This window comes from Myxocyprinus asiaticus, chromosome 30, assembly GCF_019703515.2.
Source record: "Myxocyprinus asiaticus isolate MX2 ecotype Aquarium Trade chromosome 30, UBuf_Myxa_2, whole genome shotgun sequence".
Classification (NCBI taxonomy): Eukaryota; Metazoa; Chordata; class Actinopteri; order Cypriniformes; family Catostomidae; genus Myxocyprinus; species Myxocyprinus asiaticus.
This window is the reverse complement of record NC_059373.1, coordinates 12870023-12896591: the sequence shown is the minus strand read 5'-3', so window position 1 is coordinate 12896591 and position 26569 is coordinate 12870023. Positions and strand designations below refer to the sequence as shown.

At 38.7% G+C, this 26569-nt stretch overlaps 1 protein-coding gene across 3 annotated transcripts in view; it reads left to right on the top strand.

The window, feature by feature from the left end:
* Positions 1 to 26569, top strand: part of LOC127421294 (insulin-like growth factor 2 mRNA-binding protein 3) — a 38975-nt gene continuing 12406 nt past the window's right edge. The window contains exons 1-11 of one of the 3 annotated variants that reach the window (XM_051664203.1): positions 1 to 544; positions 1441 to 1501; positions 15561 to 15609; positions 20002 to 20053; positions 20161 to 20224; positions 22345 to 22623; positions 22882 to 23016; positions 23192 to 23314; positions 24242 to 24377; positions 24500 to 24634; positions 26015 to 26086. In XM_051664203.1, coding sequence (XP_051520163.1) covers positions 370 to 544; positions 1441 to 1501; positions 15561 to 15609; positions 20002 to 20053; positions 20161 to 20224; positions 22345 to 22623; positions 22882 to 23016; positions 23192 to 23314; positions 24242 to 24377; positions 24500 to 24634; positions 26015 to 26086 — 1281 coding nt within the window. In that variant the 5' untranslated portion in view covers positions 1 to 369. Of the gene's footprint in view, positions 545 to 1092; positions 1227 to 1440; positions 1502 to 15560; positions 15610 to 20001; positions 20054 to 20160; positions 20225 to 22344; positions 22624 to 22881; positions 23017 to 23191; positions 23315 to 24241; positions 24378 to 24499; positions 24635 to 26014; positions 26087 to 26569 lie in introns of those variants that run through there. The other 2 variants (XM_051664205.1, XM_051664204.1) reach the window with 2 other exon arrangements.

Sequence of the window (26569 nt, the reverse complement as noted above, 5' to 3'; positions counted from 1 at the left end):
TTTTTTTTTTTCGTTTCCCGTTCTTTCGATGCTATTAAGAGGCGGTGCCTACATAAACGCGTGTGACAATTTAGTCGCACCGCCTAGGAATAATAATAATAAAAAAAAAAACTTTCTCTTTTCTATTCCCATCCCTCGCCTCACGGAGGTGACGGAATAAATAATTAAGATCGTTTGAAGCAAGAGGAAACGCGAGTGCGCGCGACCTCGTCCATCAAATATCTCAGTAGCTTGGAGTGATTGGGAGAACACTCCCAGACCTTCCGCTGAGCGACAGTGCGGTTCTCTCTCCAAACACTGCCCATCCGAGCGACGCAATAAAGGGCTGCCCCTCTGCAACACGGTCGCTCTTTTTCCGTATACATCAAAATGAATAAGCTCTACATCGGGAACGTGAGCGAGCAAGCGAGCGCGCTGGACTTGGAAAGTATCTTTGAGCAGTGGAAGATACCTTTCAGTGCACCCTTTCTCGTTAAAAGTGGCTACGCGTTTGTGGATTGCCCCGACGAAAAGGTAGCGATGAGGGCCATTGACACTCTTTCAGGTGAGAATGGAGACTTTTATGCGTATGTGGTTTTGTACAACCTCCAAATGAATTAAAATGCACGAGCGGTGAGCACGCGTTCAGATATTAAAAGCCTGTGCAAAGGAGTGTGTTATTCTGAGCAAGCTTAGCTTATGTGGACTCTTCACTTTCAGTTTTATAAACCACGGGCTTTCTTGCCGAATTACTGAACGGTAACTGTCTATCAAAGTTGCAGCGTTGCTTGTCTGTGCAGGGAAATAATGTGTTTAACAACTTGGATATGATGTCCATTGTGCGGGTTGTTGCACATTGTATTTATATGAATTTAGATTGTCTAGGGGTTTCGTTTAGCCTTTTTAACGTATCTCAAAATACTTGGACCACTTTCTGGGACTACAGTGCTACACGGAATTTCTTGCTTTGTAAACTTTGCCACTGTAAAATTGTTGCACTTTTTTATCGCTGCAATTACTAGGTCTGATGCACCTGGTGGTTGGGTTGCATTTGGTGGCTTGTAGGCCTTTCGACTACTCTCTCTCCTCTCCACCCCCCCGCAACATTTATCACAAAGAGACCATATAAGTCAGTGGGAATTTTCGAGATTTTCTTAAACAAGTATAAAAGTCTGGCTGCCCATGGATGAGGCATTTTTGCAAGCGTGGAGGCACTTTTGTTCTCCATGTGTAACCTCTGGGAATCTGTATGTATGATATTTTATTTTTTTATAAAATGAAATTTAAATTAAAAAAAAAGTGTGTTTTGCGTTTGAATGACGTACGTTTATGTTTAGTTTCTGTCTAGTATTTTTTTTTTTTATTTGCCCTTTCGGTCATTGTAAATCTTTTGTCAAATAATTGGGAATTTTTGCTTGATAACAGCATCTGACTTAGTGAAACAATTAATATATTTTTCAGGGAAAGTGGAACTCCACGGAAAAGTCTTAGAAGTGGAGCACTCTGTCCCTAAACGACAAAGGTAAGATTCATTGTGAATTTCGCTATTTAATCAAAAGATATTCACGAGTCCAGCTTATATATGTAGGCCTGTGTGTGTGTGTGTGTGTGTATAATAGGGGTGTGTGTGTGTGTATATAATATGTGTGTGTGTGTGTATCTGAAGATTTCGACCAGTAGGCCTTATTTTAAAATGTAGTTCTTGTTTTTATTTTCTAATGATTTTTTTATTTTTAGTTAATATAATTAAGCAAACTATATATTCAGTTACTGCAAGCGAAATGCTAGATCGGGATGATGACGGAGTGTTGATGTATGTGGTTTTAAATGTACATTTGCTGGCTTGTTTAGGTAGCAAAAAGATATGTACGCTGCTGATTGAACCTCCATCCTAGCGTGCGGAATCTAGGTTTTTGTCAAATCTCGGAGGACTTTGATTTGCACAGTTCACACACTACTGGGCTTCTGGGCCTTTTTCAAAACAAGAAACGCTGCAAAGTGAGAACGCAAATGTTGTAAATGTGCCCGCTCGTTAAACATGAATATGCATCTGTGGAGCCATGCTTGCAGTGGCGTCCATTTAAGAAGAAACTTCTATTCAGTCAGTGCTTCCGCCCACTCTTTCCCCTCCTCGCGCTGCTCATGCACGAGATGGACTCCTCAGCGCGCGTGGACTGCAAGGGTAGAGGTCTTGTTACGAAAACTGGTTTGCGGGTTCACAGAAACTCCAACGACTAGACGTGGTCAACACACAAAGAACTGTTTCACTAACCAACCGTGTGAATTGGCGTTTTGTAAAACAATTGTAACAATTAAGTTGAATTAACTACTTAAGACATAATTAATTTTCTCTCTTTTCAATTTATTTAGAGCACTACATTAATTCCTCGTCAATCCTTTTTTTTTTTTTTTTTTTTTTTTGGCTATCATTTTATAATAAGTCTCTCAATCGAAAATTATTTTTGTTTGCACGTAGTCACCCTACGCGTACTAACGAGATACCAGTTAAAAATCGTTTGTTACGATTACATTTACGCTTATCTTATTTGGTTACATTAGTGTTATTTTTTTTCGTCATGATTAAATCACAAAAAAACGTTGATGGGTCTTACAATTTAGTTATCTGGTCTTTTCAATTATTAACTGAAGGAACAGGTGATGATTGAAATGTTTTTAGTTTTTTACATGTAAAGTGTTTGTTGGCAACCGAATACAGTGTGTACAAAAATAGATTAAAATCAGAATAAATGAATTTATCTGCTTTTAGTGTGTAAATGGACAGTGTAATTTAAGTATAATTAGTGTGAAATGTAGATCTTCCTCCGCTAGTTCAGTGTGTGCACTGCACATGTGCTATCCATGTTGAAAGAAACAGGTCAAAGGTCATGCATGGTGGTTTGAACCGTGAGCCAATGAGAACCAAGTACAGTAAAATGCATGCTGGGAGGGATCTTTCATTCTGTCATATGAGGCTCGGCTAATGCCCTGCCCACTGCACACAAAAAAATAACACACAATTGGCTGAGGTTTGGCACTTTAGCTTTTATTTCATGAGGGTGTATGAATACAAGGTGTGGTGTGCATACTATGGAGACGTTTCCTTAGAGTTTTAGTGTGGTCAGGGTGGCAGGGTGTGTTTTGAGATCATACTGACACTAGATTTAATATTATATATAAATACCTGTCATATCTGTTTGTTACCTAATCATTGCTTTAAATGCTGAATTGTAATGTCTGTAGCATAGTCCTATTCTTTCATGCACAAATTAAAAAAAAAAAAAAAAAAAACCTCGATGGCTGTGGCACCGTTATTCAACCAGAGGTGTGTGTGTACACTGTGAGTGCAGTCTGCATGGATGGCCCATTGGCCTTTGGAAGTTTAGTTCCATAAGCCATTTTTTCTGCTTGTTTCGCATTGAGTACTAGCATTGCTGTTTTCTCTCAGAACCTGCACACTGTGGTGTGTGTGTGTGTGTGTGTGTGTGAGAGAGAGAGAGAGAGAGGGAGAGGGAGAGAGCGTGCATGCACACATGTGGCTTAAAGGGGGGCCCAACTGGAAAAGAGTGTGGGAAAAGGGTCTTCAGCAACAACCGATTCTGTGTGGATAAAGTTTGAACCCATGTGTGGTCAGCCTGTAATTTGACAAGTTTTAAATATCCTTTGGAGTTCTGTTAATTTCTTTGCTGTAATTAATAAACCTATGACTAATAAAAACATTGATAATTTTTTTTTTTTTTTTTTTTTTATCTAGAAAGTGAGTTATGAGGCACAGAAATGTATTAAGCTAGATTTCAAGCTGCAGGGAAAAGCTAGGTATTTAATAGTCTATTTTTTTTTTTTTTTTTTTTGCAAAATAACAAAAACAAAAAATTCTAAAATGAGTTGAATGTGTTCTTGTGTATTCCACTTAAATACACTAATTTGGTGTTAAAAAGAGCATGGATGTTTGTTATAAACCAATAAAACAAAATGCGAGTCCAGTTCTGCCCTTTCAAATTAGAGGAATTTTTTGCAGTGTATTCTTGCGTAATGTTTAGCTACCATTTTTCATCTGTGGTAATGCATTCTACGGTCATTAATTTTCTAGGTTGTTTCTGTTTGTGGATGGATGTAATATTGGGTTTGGCTGATGTAACTTGAGTTGTACGTTCATTTCCGTGTTGAAATGTGTTGCTTTTTTGTCCTTTTTGCCATTCATGTTAAATATGAAATGTGTGAACTGTTCAAGTGACAATAGGAATATCTTGATTCAGGGCAAGTTGTGAACTAAAAAACTATCACAGAGTCAGGGGCTTGTAAATTCTGTGATGTAATGTTTCCTCATTCTTCCAGAAGTGTTTGTGGTGGGAAGTCTTCTCCCACTCCCCAACTCGTGCAGAGAGAGACAGTTATGTTGTGTGTCCATTGGATTTTAAAGTAAATGAAGATGCCCTCTACTTCCTTTACATCACAACTGGACCCCCACTCCTTTTTACCCATTCTTGTCTGTAGGCTAGCCCGTAACCATAGGAACCAGGCTCCACCCCCTAGGGCAGAGAGAGTTTCTGTTACCCTGAAATGGGGCACCAGCACCCCACCCCCGTCCTAACCACACACACACACACTCCCCTCTTGTTCCTATAGGTTAATCTGCTGTAGGAGAACATTCCATATTGCATTCCCACTGGAATGCAGACCAAGACTGGAAAAGCACACCAATCCTACCAAATTCCTCAAAATAAATGGGAAGTTTTTAATTCGTTCATCAAATCTGGAATGTGGTACGCCTGTACTTTAGACTAACGTATATTTAAACAAATATAATTAATTTTGTATTAAATGACATTCATTTCTATATAAATCTGCTTCTATCCCTTGCCCCAGCACATGCAGGTTTATGTTCGGCCAAGGTTTTATTTATATATATATATATATATATATAAATAAAACCTTGGCCGAAAAAAAAAATTATATATATATATATATATATAATAATTTTTTTTTTAACTGGTCTCACGTATGTCTCTATTCGTGAAGCTGAGTGCTACTAGGTTTGTTAACACTTTGCCTTCTGTATAGTAGATTTTTGGTCTGTGTGTGTAGACTAAGGATTTTAGATTAAATGTAGAATGTGTGTATTGCTGTTTGGTTATTTATGTAATTCTGCAAGAGCTTGGTCACCACGGTGGATTGTTGCACAATGGACAGCTTATTCTGAGCTTGAAGTTGTAATATCTCTATCAATCCATAATTTGAACAAGGCTGAAAATTATTCATTTTCAAATAGACAGTTTTAGTGTTTCCCCACATGAAATGTTCCCTATTTAAAATTGGCATTAGCACTGAGCTACCTGTGGTATTTTGCCTGACTGGTCAGAGTTTACGGAATCAAATTTGGAATGCGGTGACAAACAGCAGACAAACGCTTACATGTGGCACAGCGTGCTGGGGAAAGCTTGTCCAGTGACTTCAAACATCTCCAGAAATCATACAGAGATGTTCAATGCAAGTTCTGATACGAGCTGATAATCCCTGAGATGACTACTACTCATTGTTCTCTAGAAGGGGGTGAGGGCTACACATTCTCTTCATGAGTGCAAATATCCCATCTGGCGCTTAAAGCATGCACCAACTTTTCTCAGAATTGTATCTCCAGGCTGTACCCTATATAGATTTATAAAGCTAAAATAAGAAATGTATTCTCATAAGTTGTGTCCTAAAGAAAAAGGAATAAATATAATATGAATAAAATATATAATCTTTGAGAAACAAATGTCTCAATCATATACTCAATGTCAAAGCAAAACAACAGACCTGGATTTATTCCTGGCTCGAACTACAAGTGAAAAAACTTGGTCAAAATAATGGTGGCGGTATAAATGGAACCAACACAGCTTCTTATTTTTGTTAATTTCCCAATATGAATGCATAGACCTATGTTCCATTGGTTAGTGAGACAATGTGTTGTGGCTGTTAAGTTTGACAGTTTTCAGTACTTAAGAAAACAGTTGCCACAAAGACTTGCTTAATCGGTGAGGAGATATTTACATGGCAGTGGAGTAGTGCTTTGATGATCTATTCATTTATATTTGTACACTCAGAAAAATAAGCTGATAGGAAATCAAGACTATGCACATAGTTTTTTTGGGGTTTTTTTCTTGATAATGACTGGATCAATTTTGCAGCATTCTGATTCATAAAAATTGTTTTAGAAATGTTCAGTTGTTTAGAACTTTTACCAGTGACTTGGTTGCAGACATTTTTTAAAAATCTGTTTGACAGTATAAAGTTGCATTAAAGCAAGATCATCCATCTGTGTTGTTTTTTATTTTATTCATTTTTCTTATTTTATTTTTTTCACTGTCATCAAATAACTTGTATACAACAAGCAGACTTTTTGGGGGTGTTTACTGCCTCTTTAGAGAGGTGAGTGCTGACATTTAGTGTAATTTGCTCTAGTTACAGGCTAACTAATCTGGATCAACCAGTGATGCTATAAAGCACTCAGAACTGTTGATGTGTGCTGACTGCTTGAAACACGTCTGCGTGTAGACTTGGCATCGATTATGCTATTATGTGGTGTATCTTTTTTTTTTTTTTTTTTTTTTTTTTTAACACCAGCCTGTTATGGGTACCATATTTAGGCCCAAATCTATGTGCATATGCATTAGATATGAAAGAGTCGTGTGTGTGTGTGTGTGTGTGTGTGTACCTGTTCAGGTAGAGGCATGTTTGTGTTCCCATGTCCTCTGTACATTCTGTTCTTGTCAATGCCAGAGTAAATACTCAAGTACACTGAGTGTGAACTTTGCAGTTGTGTAAAGTCAAGTGGGCAGTTATAGATCTTTCATAATCACTGTGCCGAAACGTACACATTCATGTAATGTTAACCTACATTACAGCAAGTAATTAGGCGGTCCAAAAGGGGAATGCACCAATAAAACTCATTGGGACTCGTTCATAAAACGCATACCTAGGGAATTTGTCTAAATCGTTTGTAAAGGCATTCTTGCATAAAATTGTTGCACTGAATACACATTTTCATGAAAAAGGCCCATTAATTTTTCAGTGCAAAATGGCTTATTTACAGGCTCCGTATTAATCTGAAAATGAATCTAGTAATGCTGTGTGTAATCTTAAGCAAAACTGCAAATTGTGCCTACTCAGACTTGTTGCACTTAGGTGTTCTTGTTGATGTAATGATGTAAACATTAAATGCTGTGCCATGAAGGTCTGTTCCTCCAACAGCATCTATACAGTAAATAAACAAATCTAACCATACATCAGAAAAAATCTGTTAAAGTTGGGTTTGTTGATATAGAAATTCAGAATGTTCGGTGAACAGCGGAGGTCTTTTAAGAAATATAATGCTTTGAGACGTGCTGAGAGGTAAAGTGGATTGTATTGGTGGAGTTTTAAAAGGAAAATACTAATGGAAAGCTTTTGGAATTGCCTGTATTTTTCTATCCATTTAAACAGGTTATTTATTTGTTTATTCTGTTTCTTTAACTTGCTTTGATATTTACTGCCTGATATGTACACTAATATGTATTTGGACTTTCACCCTGGGCTGCACTGTACCTGAATACCACCTCCACATCTATATTTATAAGCATGATGTACAGCCTTTCTTTATCAATTATCCTAATTACTTGATTTATTAACTCTAAATTGGACTAAAGAGCCTGGTCTTGCTTTGTCAAACATGGGTGGTATTGGAGGTCTGGTCTGTTTTATGTCCACAGCAAATTCCAAGTTTGTGTTTGCGCTAGTTTATGAACTCCCAGTATTTTTCATTGGGTCACAAAATCGTTAGCCGCCCCCTTTTTGTTGCTTGTGACCAAGGGATTGTTGATTGCTTGTGTGTTTGCAGATTAGCGAAACATTAAAGGGCAATATTAGCAAAGACAGTGCTGTGAAAGTATTCACCCCTTCCTGATTTCTTCTATTTTGGGTATTTTTCATACTAAATTGTTTTAATTCTTCAAACGAGAACATAAAACAAAGATGACACAAAACAGTTTTCAAATATGTACATTGGTGGCCAAAGTTTTGGAATAATGTACAGATTTTGGAAGGAAATTGGTAGGTTAATTCACCAAAGTGTCATTCAACTGATCTCAAAGGATAGTCAGGACATTACTGATGTAAAAAAAACAAACAAAAAAAACCACCATCACTATTTAAAGTCATTTTTGATCAAATCTAGACAGTCCCCATTTCCAGCAGCCAACACTTCAACAGCTTATCTTTGAGTAATCATGCTAAATTGCTAATTTGGTACTAGAAAATCACTTGCCATTATATCAAACACAGCTGAAAGCTATTTGGTTAATTTAATGAAGCTCAACATTGTCTTTGTGTTTGTTTTTGAGTTGCCACAGTATGCAATTGGATGGCATGTCTTAAGGTCAATATTAGGTAAAAAATGACAAACGAAACGGCTTTCTCTAAACTCGTCAGTCAATCATTGTTTTGAGGAATGAAGGCTACACAATGCTTGAAATTGCCAAAAAAAACCTGAAGATTTCATACAAAGGTGTACACTACAGTCTTCAAAGACAAAGAACAACTGGCTCTAACAAGGACAGAAAGAGTTGTGGAAGGCCCAGATGTACAACTAAACGAGGATAAGTATGTCAGAGGCTCTAGTTTGAGAAATGGACACCTCACGTGTCCTCCGCTGACAGCTTCATTGAATTCTACCCTCTCAACACCAGTTTCTTGAACAACAGTAAAGAGAAGACTCGGGGTGCAGGCCTTATGGGAAGAATTACAATGAAAAAGCCACTTTTGAAACAATAACAAAAAGAAAAGTTTAGAGTGGGCAAAGAAACGCAGACATTTGGACAACAGATAACTGGAAAAGCATGTTATGGATCTTAACCCCATTGAGCTTTTGTGGGATCAGGTAGACTGTAAGGTGTGTGAGAATTGCCCGACTAGACAGCCACATCCATGGCAAGTGCTACAGGAAGTGTGGGGAGAAATGCAACCAAAGGATCTGGACAGACTGACAGCTAGAATGCCAAGGATCTGTAAAGCTGTCATTGCTGCACGTGGAGGATTTTTTGATGAGAACTCTTTGTAGTTTAAGAAGTTCTGAACATTTTTTTTTTTTTCCAAATTGTAATTTTTCATGTTATTAATGTCCTGACTATACATTGTGATCAGTTGAATGCCACTTTGGTGAATAAAAGTACCAATTTCTTTCCATAAGAGCAAAATCTGTATATTATTCCAAATGTATGTAATGTACGTATGTATGTATGTACACTATATTGCCAAAAGTATTCACTCATCTGCCTTTAGACGCATATGAACTTAAGTGACATCCCATTCTTAATCTATAGGGTTTAATATGACGTCGGCCCAGCCTTTGCAGCTATAACAGCTTCAACTCTTCTGGGAAGGCTTTCCACAAGGTTTAGGAGTGTGTTTATGGGAATTTTTGACCATTCTTCCAGAAGCGCATTTGTGAGGTCAGACACTGATGTTGGACGAGAAGGCCTGGCTCGCAGTCTTCGCTCTAATTTATCCCAAAGGTGCTCTATCGGGTTGAGGTCAGGACTCTGTGCAGGCCAGTCAAGTTCTTCCACACCAAACTCGCTCATCCATGTCTTTATGAACCTTGCTTTGTGCACTGGTGCGCAGTCATGTTGGAATAGGAAGGGGCCATCCCCAAACTGTTCCCACAAAGTTGGGAGCATGGAATTGTCCAAAATCCCTTGGTATGCTGAAGCATTCAGAGTTCTTTTCACTGGAACTAAGGGGCCAAGCCCAGCTCCTGAAAAACAACCCCACATCATAATCCCCCCTCCACCAAACATCACAGTTGGCACAATGCAGTCAGACAAGTACCGTTCTCCTGGCAACCGCCAAACCCAGACTCGTCCATCAGATTGCCAGATGGAGAAGCGTGATTCGTCACTCCAGAGAACGCGTCTCCACTGCTCTAGAGTCCAGTGGCGGCGTGCTTTACACCACTGCATCCGACGCTTTGCATTGCACTTGGTGATGTATGGCTTGGATGCAACTGCTCGGCCATGGAAACCCATTCCATGAAGCTCTCTACGCACTGTTCTTGAGCTAATCTGAAGGCCACATGAACTTTGGAGGTCTGTAGCGATTGACTCTGCAGAAAGTTGGCGACCTCTGCGCACTATGCGCCTCAGCATCCGCTGACCCCGCTCTGTCATTTTACGTGGCCTACCACTTCATGGCTGAGTTGCTGTCGTTCCCAATCGCTTCCACTTTGTTATAATACCACTGACAGTTGACTGTGGAATCTTTAGTAGTGAGGAATTTTCACGACTGGACTTGTTGCACAGGTGGCATCCTATCACAGTACCACGCTGGAATTCACTGAGCTCCTGAGAGCGGCCCATTCTTTCACAAATGTTTGTAGAAGCAGTCTGCATGCCTAGGTGCTTCATTTTACACACCTGTGGCCATGGAAGTGATTGGAACACCTGAATTCAATTATTTGGATGGGTGAGCGAATACTTTTGGCAATATAGTGTGTGTATATATGTATATGTATGTGAACCAAAAAAGTTAACACCTGTCCCACCCATGTGAAAAACTAACTGACTCCTTAATAGCTGGTTGTGCCATCTTTAGCAGCAACAACTGCAACCAAATGCTTCTGTCAGTATTTCACAATATTGTGGTGGAATTTTAGCCCACTCTTCTTCGCAGAACTGCTTTAGTTCAGCCACATTGGAGGGTTTCTAGTATGAACGGCCGTTAAGGTCCTTCCACAGCATCTCAATCGGGTTCAAATCAGGACTATGAGTAGGCCACTCAAACTATAATTTTAGAGGTGAAATTACTCCTATGCTTTGGAACATTGTCTTGCTGCATAAGGTAGTTTCGCTTGAGCTTTCACTTGAGAACTGATGACTGAATGTTTTCCTTTAGGATTTTCTGGTAGAGAGCAGAATTTATATTTCCCTCAGTTACTACAAGTCATCCTGGCCCTGAAGTTGCAAAGCATCCCCACACCATTACACTACCACCAACATGCTTGACCGCAGGTATAATATTCTTTTTGTGGAATTCTGTGTTTGATTTATGCCAGATGTAACAGAACACATGTCTTCCAAACAGTTCCACTTTCAACTCATCAGTCCACAGATCATTCTCCCAAAAGGTTTGAGGATCATGCAGGTGTGTTTTGGCAAAATTCAGATGAGCCTTAATGTTCTTCTGGGTTAGCAGTGGTTTTTGCCTCGCCACTCTTCCATGGATGGCAGTTTTGGCCAGTGTCTTTCTGATAGTGGAGCCATGAACAGTGACCTTTATTGATGGGAGAGAGGCCTGCAGTTCCTTGGATTTTGTCCTTGGCTTTTTTGTGACTTCCTGGATGAGTCGTCACTGTGCTCATGGAGGAATTTTGGAAGGTTGGCCACTTTTGGGAAGGTTCGCTACTGTGCCAAGTTTTCTCCATTTGGAAATAATGCCTCTGTGATTCTTTGGAGTCCCAGAGCCTTTGAAATTGCTTTTGTAATCCTTCCCAGACTGATGTATTTCAATCATCCAACTATTTGTGTGCATTTTGAAATTGCACATAAGAAATCCTGAATGGAAACGCTTGATATGTGAATAAACTTCATATAAAATGTAATGCGCTAGGAGGAGGTGGATTTTCTAGAGTTTCACATTAGTTAAAATGTGCATTTAAGGTGATGGAAACAGTTTAGTCACAAAAGGATTACATGTTTTGACAATTCGTACATGAGCGTGCGATAGCTTGATGTGACTGGCCCAATGAAAGATAAGATCTTGGCACACAATTCTTTGTACATAGCCCTTGTCATTCGTAAGTGTTAAACCCACAGCTGGTTGATAAAATGGCTGGTTGATAAAATGACAATCTGCCAGAACAGTTTTGAGAGCAGGCGCTCCCTGAGATGCGGAGACTGGCAGCATGTGGGCATCAAAGCCATTTCAGCCCCATTATATCAAATATTACACACTTAAAATTAGATACTTGCTCCAGTCTTGCAAATAAGACTCTCCTCTAAGCAGGGAGGTCATTCAGCTTCTCCATGACGAGGCGGCTCCCTTATGATAATGTGCATTACATATGGATAGAAACGCACAACAATTTGTATTTTCTTAAGTCAAACTTTTAGAAACGCGCTTAAGAAAATGCAAAACATTTCGATGGAATCCCAGCTACTGTGTAGAAGGTATAAATAATGTACGCCTAATTTTAAAACACCAGTGTATCTTCACTGTGCACATCCTACAAGGATGGCAGTATGCAGTTAAGTCTTTCCAATTACTTGCAGTATTGTCAGTTCTATAGCTTTGTTCACAGTATATAAGCTCAAAAGCATTGGTTTTCTTTACCACTTACAAAAGCTATAAAAGAGTGGTTTGCTTTTAGATAACTAGCTTTCACTTATGCGTTTCCACCCATAGAAATGAGGCAAAATCAAACGGAGTAAACACAATTGTGTGCATTTGGTTCTTGCGTGTATTGTCACAATTTTGTTTAATACGTTAAACAAGTTTTCAGCTAACGACCCTGCATCAGTGTGGAGAGGCCTGAAAGACATTACTAACTTCAAGACACCATCCCCCAACACTGTAGGGAATCAACAGCTGACTGATGACCTGAATGTGTTTTACTGTAGATTTGAAAAGCCCAGTCCTCACCCCACACCCACTCTGACCTTCATTTCACACAAACACCAACATCTTCTGCAACCACCCTCCTCCTCATAGAGCAAACAGATCTGTGGATGATGCAGTCAACTTGGGATTGCATAGGGGTGGCCGATATACTGGTTAACATGATAAACCAGTAGAAATTTGCCAACTGGTATACATTTTGGATTATCGTCTATATCGCGGTAATGCAAAATTGCACAGCACATAACACGTACGCATTAAACACTGACGTATAAATGGAGGAAGGCGGAGGGACTGCTCGTACCTCAGATTCATTTGAATAAGAAGATGAGAGATTATGAAGCAAAAAGTGCGTCCTCTGTGGTGTGGAATTGGTTTGGATTTAGAAAACGCGATACCGAGCAGAAAACGGAGATTTGCAAGGTTTGTACATTGTGTATGTCAATATCCGTGTGCGTGTATATATCAGTGGTCAGGGCTTCACGTGAGACTGATGGAAATAATGAAACGCAATTTTTCACTGACAGCTGCACATGTCATTAGATGAAAAGCTGGTCTAGAACGCAAGAAAAAAATTACACTGAATCTGCTTCTGCGGCAAGAAATTTCACTTGAGCCACCATCAAAGCAAATTCAATGACATTCATCCCGCGCTCCAAACATGCCTCCCATCCAAACACACGCAGCTGTGTTTTGTGCGAGTGTTGCACACGCAGTCTGAAACGCGCAAGTGCGTACGAGTATTGAAGTCATTCAAGTCCTTTCATTTGTGCTCCTGTGACAAAAAGCACAGATCACACCCGTTACTCATTCTGGTTTCTCTCGATGTCAAGTGGGTTTTTAAAATACACATCAAAACTCTTCCTAAAATTGTTCAAATGATGTTTGATATCAGGAATCAAACCAGCCATATTTTCCTTCAGATATTTTATTTTATAGAGATTACTAAAAACACAAAGAGACAAAGTGTTTTATTTATGGATATTTTTTTCATTTATTACTTTTTGCATTGCTTTGAGAATATATTAAGTTTCTTGAGGAAAGTTATAACAATAAGAAGAAAAAGAAAATTGGTGCACATCATCAGACTGAAATGTGGCATTTATTTTGACTGTTTATCAAGTTCAAAATAAAGAGAAAATTATATAAAATGAAGTTTTCATTTATAAAGTATTTAATTCATTGACTGGGTTACTCAATTACACATTGCGACATGGCTTGATATATAATACAATTGTATTGATTTTTCAGAAAAATTTAACTAATATCGTTATCGTGATCTAAAATTATTCATATCGTTATATAGGATTTTGGTCATATCGCCCATCATATCCAGCAACATCTGGACAGACCAGGGACATATGCAAGGATCCTTTTTGTGGACTTCAGTTCGTCTTTCAACACCATCATCCCAGCTCTCCTATGGAATAAATTAACCCAGCTCTCTGTTCCCATGTCTATCTATCAGTGGATCACCAGCTTTCTGATGGATAGGCAGCAGCTAGTGAGACTGGGGAAATTCACTTCCAGCACATGTACGATCAGCACTGGTGCCCCCCAGGGATGTGTGCTGTTCCCACTACTCTTCTCCCTGTATACCAACAACTGCACCGCCAAGGACCCCTCTGTCAAGCTCCTGAAGTTTGCAGATGACACTACTGTCATCAGCCTCATCCAAGATGACGATGAGTCGGCATACAAAAGGGAGGTTGAACGGCTGGCTCACTGGTGGTCAAAACAACCTGGAGCTCAACACGCTCAAAACAGTGGAGATGATTGTGGACCTTAGGAGGAACACCCCAACACTGACCCCCCCTCACCATTCTAAACGGCACTGTGGCAGCAGTTGAGTCATTCAGGTTCCTGGGCACTACCATCTCACAGGACCTAAAGTGGGAGACCCACATTGACTCCATTGTGAAAAAGGCCCGGCAGAAGTTGTACTTCCTTCACCAGTTGAGGAAGTTGAACCTGCCACAGGTGCTGCTAATCCAGTTCTACACAGCAGTCATTGAGTCTGTCCTCTGCACTTCTATAACTGTCTGGTTTGGTTCAGCTATGAAATCGAACATCAGAAAACTAAAGGACAGTTCAGACTGCTGAGCAGATTATTGGTTGCCCCCTGCCCTCTCTTTAAGAACTATACACTTCCAGAGTGAGGAAAAGGTCTGGAAAAATCACTTTGGACCCCACTTACCCTGCCCACTACCTTTTTGAACTGTTGCCTTCTGGCCGGTGCTACAGAGCTCTGAGCACCAGAACCGTCAGGCACAGGAACAGTTTTTTCCCTCAGGCTATCCATATCATGAACAGTTAAAACAGCCCCATTGTGCAATTACATGCAATACGCAGTTTAGTCAATTATATTTAACATATCCTACCTCTTCTACATTACATTCCCTTGCACTGTATATAACAGATTTGTGTTTGTGTTTTTTTTTCTTTTTTTCATTATTTCTATATATATACTTATTTTCTATTGGCTTTTTCTATTTATTATTATTATCTCTGTCTTGCTGCTGTATTGTTTGCACTGGAAGCTTCTGTCACAAAGAAAAATTCCTTGTTTTAAGCATACTTTGCAGTAAAGCTCATTCTGATTAAAGTGAATGAGATTTGAGAACGTGGCAGGCTTCTGCACCCCACACTTTGAGAACCACTGCCTTACAGAATAGCTGCATTTAGAAGATATTGATTCAAATGTTTCCTCTACATTCAGTGGATTATCAATGGATTTTATGGATTTGACTAATTTGAATCTACATTTTGGTTAATTGGGAGGGATTGTTCTGTTAAAGAAGTCTCATGTGATGCTCCTTGTCGGATTCTAATCCAGAATGTTTCCTTCAGATGTGAATGTGGCTTGCAAGAATATGGACTGTAATAAATCTAGATATGGTCAATCGGTGTGATTGCCTTGTATAATTTGTGTAATCTCTCTTTTTATGCTTTTGCAGGAGCTGCAAGCTGCAGATTAGGAATATCCCACCTCACATGCAGTGGGAAGTAAGTGCATCTCTTTTTCAGTAACCTGGGGTAAAGGGACTGGCACAAGGTGCACAATGTTGGAGCAGTATTGTGACTTGCTGGCTCACTACAACATCTCCACAGCATTGGTATTTGAACCACCAGCTTCCTGAGTAATGTCCCAGAGTTTGATGTTTTGGACTGCATGAGCTCGTGCACTCTCCAAGGCCAACAAATACATATTTTGAGTGTTTTTAAGCAATTACCCTTCATATTGATTAAACTAAAAGAGAGATTTTTCAAGCACTCTAAAGCAGCCGTGTGTTTGTGATCTGAATTCTGTGGTTCGAGCTTCATGAAGCCACCTCATGTGATCTAGAGTTGCAAAAATTATAGTACTGATGGAAGGCTTGGAAAAAACATTTGGATTTTGATCTACAGCTGCGTTCACATAATTTCAGAATTACTGTAATTACGAGTTTCTGAATAGTAAAAATGGTTTGTCTTTGTTTAACTCAGAATTTAAAGTTGGAAACTCTGAATTTTATGAAAGTTAAAGAAACTGTAGCTTTCACAAAATTGTTACTCTACACACATTTGTTTAATATGCCATCAAACAAATGTCCACTAGATTTGTGCTTGCATATTTTTGCAAAAGCATATAGAGGTGAATTAATGCAATGATTAAGTATTTTGCTGTCATTAACAACAAAGCATTATAAGCATTGCAATCATTTTCTTGAAGGATAAGACAGCATAAAATAGCTACTGACCATTTATCACTTTCCGATCTCTGTTATCTGCGCACTATTAACTTTTCACAAACTGCATGCCTAATATCTGACTTGTTTTCAGATTTCTTCGTTTTGGATGCTTGACTAGTATAATGTGGATCTCGCTCTGACTGCAAAATGTTCCAATAAAAATCCCATTTACACCTTACTAGCCTACTGGAGCTCATGTTAATAACATTGTTGTGCTTCACTTACAAAATCAATGTATCGTCAAAAGTGCTCGCAAGTGTGCCCCAGTACACTGCTCTTTGTCCTCCCACTCCACATTTGAGCTCACAACGAGATCCCACTGACCCCTCTGATAACTCGCAAGAGATGCTCGCTTTGCTAGTCACTCTTTCTCTTTTCTGCGCATTTAGGTGAATATGAATAGACCCTTGCAGTAGTCCACAAAACTGCTCTAATCATAGGAATTGGTTGTAATTCATGACTAAGACCCGCCTAGACCTATATTCTCAGTTCAGGCTATGCTAACAGAATAAATTAGGCTTGCCTAAATGGGCTAATTCCCTGAATGAGTCATTAAACCATAAAAAGGCTTTTGTATCCTGGAGGAAACAAACATTTAAAAGGGTTGGGGAGTCAGTCAAATCTTTGTGAAAAATCAAAAAAAAAGTGTTTTCCTGGAAATACTGAGGGCATGTGATTTTGTATATAAAGTATGGCATCAACTCGCATAATATTCCTATCTGTTCATTGGTATCTTGATTTTCTACAAGCTGTTAAATTTGAAAATAAAAGCAATATTTAAAAAAAAAAAATATGGAGATGTATTATGTGGGACTAATGTGTTGGAAATGGCAATTAAATAACACTTGAGGTGCCTTTTTATATTTTTGCTATTTTTTAGGGTTAAATATAACCTAATTGTTCTCTCATAACAATTAATAATATTTGCACAGTTATTACCTTTAACGATGTACATATAAAATAGAAATAAATGATACATTGACAGAAATGGACATATGCGTCATACATGCACACTACATATTCAATTGTGCGTGTTAGCTGTCAATTCTGTTTTTGTATTTATGATCCGTCTGATGAATCATGTCTAATCAGTTGTTGCCCAGTGGTGGTGAATTTTAGTTTTATGCTTGCACTGCTGTTATTATTTGCCCATAGAATTCTGTGTAAATTGTTGTGACGAGCAAGTAAGCAAATTATTTATCAACTTCATAAAGGCCCGCTTTATTTCTTTTTTGTTACATGAAGTGCAGATATTACAATGCAAATCAATAGTCTAGTAAATGAATAACCAGTGCTTGGCCAATGCCCTCATTTTGAAATGACAAGGATAGAAATGTGCCTGTAATATTTCAGCATACCTTTCGATATGTAATTTTATTAGCAAATTTGGTTAAAATTAGTTTGGTCTGCTATTTAGAATTCTAAAACCTGCACTAAAGAATGTTCGCAAGGTTTTTGGTTTGGATACGCTATGTTAGTGTGCGGACGGAATGTCAACTTTTCTGCTACAAGCCAGATGTACAAAAAAATATATATTTTTTAAACTCAATGTAATTAATTTGTTGTGGACTCAAAGTAAACTATATTGTTTATATCTAAGCATAATTTAATTTTTTCCTCTTTTTGCTTATTATAAATCCAGTCACTGGTGTCATCCTGCGAAAATGTCAAGTACCTACTTAAGCGAGATTGTTAATCTCCTTTTTTTTTTTTTTTTTTTGTGACCTGAAATTTGTGTGTTCAGTTATGTAATTGTGGGAGGTTTGTGTGTTGTGGGCACATGTTGAGGCATTCATATAAGGTTGAGATCTTGGAATGTGTGTTATCCATGTCATGGCGTAGCTTGGGGATGTGCGTTTTGCTGTGTGACCAGGCTCGGGCAAGCTTCGCTGGGCCTGGATGTTAACCGGCTGCCCTGTCTGGCTGCAGGCCTACTCCGTGTGTGGACGCCCAGAATGTGTAGATCAACCCCACTCCCCCTTCCCCTCACTGCATGGTGCCTGCAAGCCAAGCACACCCCCTTCCTCTTTCACCCTTGAAGGAACTCATCTTATTGGTCAGGATTCCAAAGACTGACTGGATGTGTGGCCAATGGCAGTAGAAGTCCAATGGCTGCTGGGATTTCCATAGTAATGCAGGCGCCAACCAATAGCAACACTTGGAGAAGGGAAGTGGTGGTGGGTGCGGGGTTGAAGGCATTAGAATGTGTGACCAATAGAGGGCTTGTGTGTTTGAAAGCCCCCCGTCTTTTCACCCATGTTCAATGTTCTATGCCTGCATGGCTCCTTCAGAGAAGGCGTGGTGAAAGCAAAGTACTGTAGAACAGTTGAATGAGGTGTATATCGGACTGTAATGATAAAAAATGTACAGTAAACTTTTTTTTTTTTTTTTTTTTTTATTACTATTACCCTAACACTTCCAAAATTACTTCAGTTGCTTTGAGAGCCTCAATTAAGATCCAAATTACCAAGAGGCAAGCAGTTATTTTCACTGGACTTGAATCAAGTGTTCAATATGTTCTACAGAGGGTCCAACATGCAATTCTTGCCACACCTGCCAATGGTAGGAGAAAACTGTATTTTGTATTATGGGGCTCAACATTACAGATTTATTTTCTGCTGGCCCAGTCAGTCCAGTAGTTAAGATTTTTACTCACCCTGCCAACATATTAACTGGCCCCACCACCAAAAAATATTTTTTGCATTTTTAACAATGCATTTTTGTATGTATTTGTGCCAGGAATAATATTTGTAAATTTCATTAAATGTTATGTTTTCTTAACAAAAACTAGCTTTGCTGGAAAATAATGGTGTACAGTGAAGAACAGTGTGTGTGTTTTTTTTTTTTTTTTTTTGGCCAATTCTTACTGATACCATTTTGGCTAAAACTCATATGATAGCCAGCTATATACCTTAGTTACCTTGGTGAAAGTGTGAATTGGTAGAAATTGCAACGAGGTTTAATACATCGGCGAATTCCAAATATTTGAGTTTGCATGGCATAAAAGCACATTAAGATAAACTAATGTAATATTTAGTGACAACGCAGTACTTGCCTGATTGGGTGACTGTTCCATCTACTGGCCTTCTCACAATGGCCCTGGGCCAGTGGACCATCCTTATATTGATCCCTGTATTATTATTTTTTTATTTTTTTCATCCCTATGGCAACTTAATTATTCTTTTGTAAGTTAGTGTAGGTAGCACAGGTCATTGTCACTCACAGTATCGTAAATGAGTCTCCATCTCTCACTTTACCCAAAAATGGAAGGACATATTGTGATTACATTTTCCTCTGAGGTTAAAGAAGCACAGGTGGCAACATCTTTAGTAGATGGTTTTGTATGCCTTGACTTTTGAATATTTAAATATCTGAATCAGCAAGGGTGAAACTATAGTTCTTACAATTTGATTTAACCCATTATTATTTTGTAGATCATAATAGTTGCCAGCCTACTGGTGAGTATTGAGTTTTATATACTCACCGTAGCCAATTTTTACTTTCAGTTACCACTTGGCGAGTGTTAATTTTGTACCCTGGTTGTACACCAAAGGATGAGTAAAACAGTCCTAGTAATGAAGTTGTGGCACCCCTACCACAATGTCTAGTCTCTTATGCTGTTGCTCTTCGGCACAATCCCAACGTTTCTCTTGCTTGTCACCAACAGGTTCTGGATGGGTTGTTAGCACAGTACGGCACAGTGGAGAGCTGTGAACAAGGTAGGGCACACTTTTGCAGATTGTCACTTCAGTTGTTATCTGTAACATTAAAAGATTAGTTAACTCTATTCCCATCTTTCCTTTCTGTTTTGTCATGGTATCTCCAGTCAACACGGACACAGAGACTGCTGTTGTCAACGTGCGATATGCCACCAAGGACCAAGCCAGAGAGTAAGTACCTTCTGCATTGGATTCGTCCAACTCTATCACCCCCTCTATCCCATGTCTTGCAGTGAAATGCAAAACTTGTCAGTTCTTCATGCACTGCAGTTTAGTTTTATTCAGCAATTATAATAACTCATTCAGTGCCACCTACTGTTTGATTACAAGAACTGCAGAGCAGTCACAGAGATTAGTGAAGTAGCCCCTGGTAAATGAGTGGAAAGTCTTGGACAAAGGAATCTACAGCGATTTTGTTTGCACATAATAGTCGTTCCTGTTAGCGTCCGCGAGTTGATGTCAGTGGAATAGATTTGGTGGGTTTAAAGGGATCCTACACTCCATCACATTAAAGCCCCATGCCCTTAAACCCCCATCAGTTTCAGTTAAGTTTTACAAGTGTCCTGTTTGGGAGGCAAGTGCAGAAGTAGAGATGGTATTCATTCCCCAGTCTCAGTCATCTGGGGTATAATGCAAAAAACCTTGTTTATATGTAATGAAATACTATATTTTTAGATTTGAAATTCAGCTTATTCTGTTTTCTGGGAATCTTTACTAGCTTTTATTCTTTATAATACTATATTCTTCAAACGAATACAAAATATTGTGTTTTGTATCTACTTTCAGTTTGCTCAGTTTTGTGTCTCTTCATTCAGTGAATGTATCTTTACAAGCATCAGTTTGTAAACATAAGAAAATTGGGTTCATAAAGGAATAATTCACCCAAAAATGAAAATTCTGTCTTCTACTCACCCTCGTGCCATTCCAGTTGTGTATGACTTTCTTCTGCAGAACACACAAATAAAAATTCAGAGGTATATCTCAGCTCTGTTGGTCCATACAATGCAAGTGAATAGTGACCAAAACTTTGAAGCTCTAAAAAGCACAAAGCCAGCATAAAAGTCTCCATGACTACTGCTTCACCCAAGCAATCAGACTTTTGAACTCTTGATCTCCCACGATCAAAATACATCAGCACTGCACTTTATTATTATTATTACTACTCTTATATCTCACTCCGGACTGTCATAAATTATATTATTATTATATTATATTCTCTTAACAACTGACTATCAACCGACAGCCTGAATGTCAATACAGTACAATACAACCTACTGTACATTATATACTATATATACTTGTTTATATATTTTTTTATTTTTATTGAATAATGTGTATCTATATTGTGCGTATTGTATACTGTACAGTGTATGTTATGTAATTATGTGTATATCAGACATTTAAATTGTGCTGTGTTAATTTGATGTTATTGTAAATTGGTATATGTCTCATCACTGTCACGTCTGCTATGTTGATCGGAACTGCACCCAAGAATTTCACACACCATTGCACTTGTGTATATGGCTGTGTGACAAAGTGATTTGATTTTGAAAAGTAATCCATACGACTCCAGTGGTTCAATCCAAGCCTTCTGAAGCAATCCAATCAGTTTGGGTGAGAACAGACCAAAATGTAATTTCAGCAGTCTCCTTGGTGATGATAATATCAAGCTTGATTACACTTTTTAGCACCATCTAGTAGTCCGCACATGCGTCATACACTTGGAAGTGTAATCAAGCTTGAAACCATGATCATGCCTAGAGACTGCAATGGCAAGATGTGCAGTGAAAAAAGTTATATTTTTGTCTGTTTTCACCCAAAACCGATTAGATTACTTCAGAAGACGTGGATTTAAACACTGCAGTGGTATGGACTACTTTGAAGCTCCAAAAAGCACAAAGACCACATATAAAGTTTTGGTCACCATTCACTTGCATTGTATGGACCTACAGAGCTGAGATTTTCTTTTAAAAAATCTTTGTGTTCCACAAAAAAAAAAAAAAAAAAAATATCTGGGATGGCATGAGGGTGAGTAAATGATGAGAGAATTTCCATTTTTGGGTGAACTACTCCTTTAAAGATAAAGTATAATTTTTTTATCGATGTCAAATGCTGTCGGGCTGGTTGCTGTGTTCAACCAATGCCATGAGTTGGAGTGTTTGGAAGAGTGTTCGGGAAACCTTTTTGTTATTATTTTTTGCAGAAATTACATACCTTTTAAATTGAAAGGATTGTGTTTGTTAATGTGTCTCGGTTTATGTTTCCCATCCCTCTGTTACTCACTTTTCCAGAGCACTGGACAAATTAAATGGCTTCCTAATGGAGAACTACGCACTAAAGGTTTCCTATATCCCTGATGAGACTGCAGCAGCCGACCCCACTCCGATGGGTGGCAGAAGAAGTTTCAACCCACGTGGACCACCCCGCCAAGGCTCTCCCAATCTGGGTGCTAGACCTAAACTACAGTCAGACGTGCCCCTGCGCATTTTGGTGCCCACACAGTTTGTGGGAGCTATCATCGGCAAGGAGGGCGCAACCATTCGCAATATAACCAAGCAAACGCACTCAAAGTGAGAATACAGTTTTAGTGTGTGTGTGTGTGTGTGTGTGTGTGTGTGTGGTGTTTGTAGTTATAAGCTGACTAAAGATTATTGTTTACAGTCATGTAAAATAGGGATCGTGCAACTAGTAGATTTTTCTTCTCGTTTTTAAGTAGCCATCCTTTGTGTGCTGACAGTGTACTGTTTGAAAGTTTGCATGGTAATGTACAAATTGGGATCCATCGGTTAATCTAATTGGTTGCTTATGTGTTGTGTATGTGCTCACAGGATTGATATCCACCGTAAGGAGAATGCAGGAGCAGCAGAAAAGCCCATCACTGTTCACTCCACACCAGAGGGCTGCAGTTCTGCCTGTCGAAACATCATGGAGATCATGCAGAAAGAGGCAATCGACACCAAGATGTGCGATTAATGCACTCACTACACATTTCATGCCCACATTTAACTGATAATACAGTTTTTTGATTCTGTTTGTCATATTACCTCATTACAGACTTATCAAACAATTTTTACACTCAACTTTGCATGTTCAGTCATACACATCAGATCATACTGTACCCTGCTGTCTCAAACACAGCACTGAGGAAATTCCTCTGAAGATCTTGTCTCATAATAATTTTGTGGGCCGCCTGATTGGAAAAGAGGGACGCAACTTAAAGAAAATTGAGCAAGATACTGACACAAAGATCACAATCTCACCGTAAGTAGATTTTTTTTCAGTCTCTGCTTGAAAATTTCCTCATTAAATTATAAATACCACTTGCTACTAACTAGCAAGTAGCAAATCATGGTTTATATGATGTAAACTAAAAGCCTTATAAGGGGGGAGGCAAGGGAGCCCTTAAATATGTCCCACCCCAACTTTCAACAGGATATGCATCAACATAAACATAATACAGAACTTAATGTTCTGGGTTCAATACAAGTAAAACTCAATCAACAGCATTTGTAGCATAATGTTGGTTACCACAAACGGTAATTGATTCGTCCCTCCTTTATAAAAAGTACAAATCTGGGTTACAGTGAGGCACTTACAATGGAAGTGAATGTGGCCAATTTTTAGTTTAAAGGCGGAAATGTGAAGCTTATTTGATAAAAGCACCTACATTAATTCTGTTAACTCATGTATTATGTCCTAATTAAATCCTAATTTTTGCAGTCATTTCAGGGGTTGTTGACATTACATCGTCATGGCAACGAAGTTGTTATTGGCTATAACTTTACACAGGAAAGGTTAGTCAGTGATTTTATCGTACTAAAATCATGTTCATATTGTTTGTCTTGTGGCTATACTTTTGAAATGGTGAGTATTTTAACGTTCAAAAATTTGGCCCCATTCACTTCCGTTGTCAGTGCCTCACTTTCACCCAGATTTTTGCTTTTCTTTTTAGGAGGGACGAGTCAAAAATTTAATTTTGTGGCAATCAGTATGGTCACAAATGCTGTTGATTGAGCTTGACTTGTATTGAACCCGGAATATTCCTTTAAGCTATTTCATGGAACCTTTCATTTGTAATGTTGGATATCGCATCATAAATATGTAACATTGAAGCTGTATCTGTTTCCACTTCCCTATTCACCTCTTCATTCACCTTTTTTCATTTTGTCCCCTCATGCTCTCTCTTAGTCTGCAGGATCTGACCCTGTATAACCCAGAGCGTACCATTACTGTTAAGGGTTCATTAGAGGCTTGTGCAAAAGCAGAAGAAGAAATCATGAAGAAAATCCGCGAGTCCTACGAAAACGACGTTGCTGCCATGCATGTAAGCCCACAACACAATTATTAGGGTTCAATTTCCATCCGCAATCATGCACAACAATAGCTTATTTTTTTCTAAATCTAAATTATGTTATAATAGCTTATAAAAAATGTTTTCCCCTCTAGTTACAATCTAACCTGATTCCTGGGCTCAGTCTGAATGCGTTGGGTATTTTCCCTGGCTCTGGAAGTGGAGGGATGTCGCCCTCTGTGGTTTCAGGACCTCCAGCTGGGGCTCAAGCTGCTTATCAATCATTTGGGGTAACACAATTACATTAGATTGTGTGAATGTGTGTACAAGGGTCAGAAATTAACCAGGGGTGTGGGCAAAAATGCCACAGATATATAAAGTAAGATTGTAGTGAATCTTATATAACATTTGATATTTCATATTAGGGATGTCTGATACCTTTTTTTTTTCCTAAGCTCCATACCAACAGTTTATTTCAATTGTATAATCAAAATTGTGTTTAAATAAGTTAATTAACATTTTAATCAAATGAAAATATTAACAATTAATTTTCAACATAAAATTGTATTTTTTTTATCAAATGAAGTGCTTATATACAGAACCTCACAGCACAATCCAAAATACATCATTGGAGTTATATTTTGTCAAATAAAGTACAGCATAACAGAGCGTCACAGATATTAGATACTGCTTAAGTAAAATACAATTACTACTTATTATTATTAGTAGTAGTAGTAGTAGTAGTATTACAGTGAATATTACATAACCTAACTTTATATTTCTGTCATACTTTTTTCCTATAAATTTACCTTTAATTCTGAAGGAGCTTTTATTTTGAAGTGTTTGTGTTGTTTTGACCAAAGAGCTCTGACGTCATGACGGCAGCTTCCTACTCTGGAAAAACTGGTCACTATGTGACTCAAAGTGATTATTAAACTGCAAAAGGCTGCTGTTTAATTAAATAAGTATGTACTCTGTATGTGACTCACGCTACAACGTGAATTTGCACTCTGTTTACTGTCATCTGCTACAAACAGAGCGTGCGTTGCTCATGATGGTGTTTTCCCTGTATGAGCCAGGACGAGCTTTAACAGGTATGTGCAGCCGGCGTCAGCACAACACTGTCTCCACACATTCACAAGCGCTCTCATTTAAATTACATGCAAACTATATATTTATCTCATTAAATCGCAGCTTTTGCGGTTAAACAATCTCACTAGGACATAACGTGATTTTTATTTGTGGGCTGAATGTTTACGTTATGAAATTAGTACATCAGATGGTATCGGTTTTTGGTATTGGAGCATTTTGACGAGTACCAGTGCTTGAGCGTGGTATATTCTTGGCCTGTCTTGTTATGGGTTTAAATACCTTGTTGACCATTTCAGTTCATTGAATCAATGTAAGTATTTGACATAAATGGACAACACACTTTGTGGTATACTGTGTGTTGGAAAATAAATGCCCTCATAAAGGGAAGAAACTTCCCAGAAAATCAATTCCGCATGGAAAAGATTGCCCCTCAAAAGTTAATTTCTGACACTGGTGTGTACATGTACTGTATGTTCTTGTGGTGCGAATGAGTATCACATAGTAAGAGAACAAGGAGTGCACGGTGCACAGGTTTGTGTGTGTGGGAGTGTGTGTTAATGTGTATGTTTCTCTCGTAGTGCAGCGTGTTTGGGGGTGAGGTGCCATTATGGGCCTCTGCACTCTCCTCCAGCAGCAGCCCAGTCTTGTCTGTAAGTTTCTATATACACCATGCCCTGCATGGCTTGGCTGCTCGTTACTGGATTGGCTAAAGGGGACAAATAAATAGTCGCTGGCCAGGGGGCGTGCCTGAATCCTCCTGCTAACCGAGTTGCTGAAATGCTGGGTGTCTGTTTAACACACAAAGTCCGTAAATGTAGACCTAAAGTGCTTTGCGTGTGATGAAGGATGGGAATAAATGTTGTCTGGTTTGGTTTGAGAGGCGAAGGGTATAAATAACATGGAGTAGAGTTAGACTAACCTCATAAACTGGGATGAAGTGCGTGCGTGCGTGTGTGTGTGGGTTCCACTATATTTGTGAGTGCCAAAACATTTAAAATGTCCTCACTAATATAGTGAAACTTGTTAAAAACCCACTAGTGAGGACATTTGAGGTGGTCCATAAATCAGCCAAATCACGTTTAGCCTGAAATCTACTGATGTGCACAGGTTTCTACGAGGATAAGGTTTAGGGG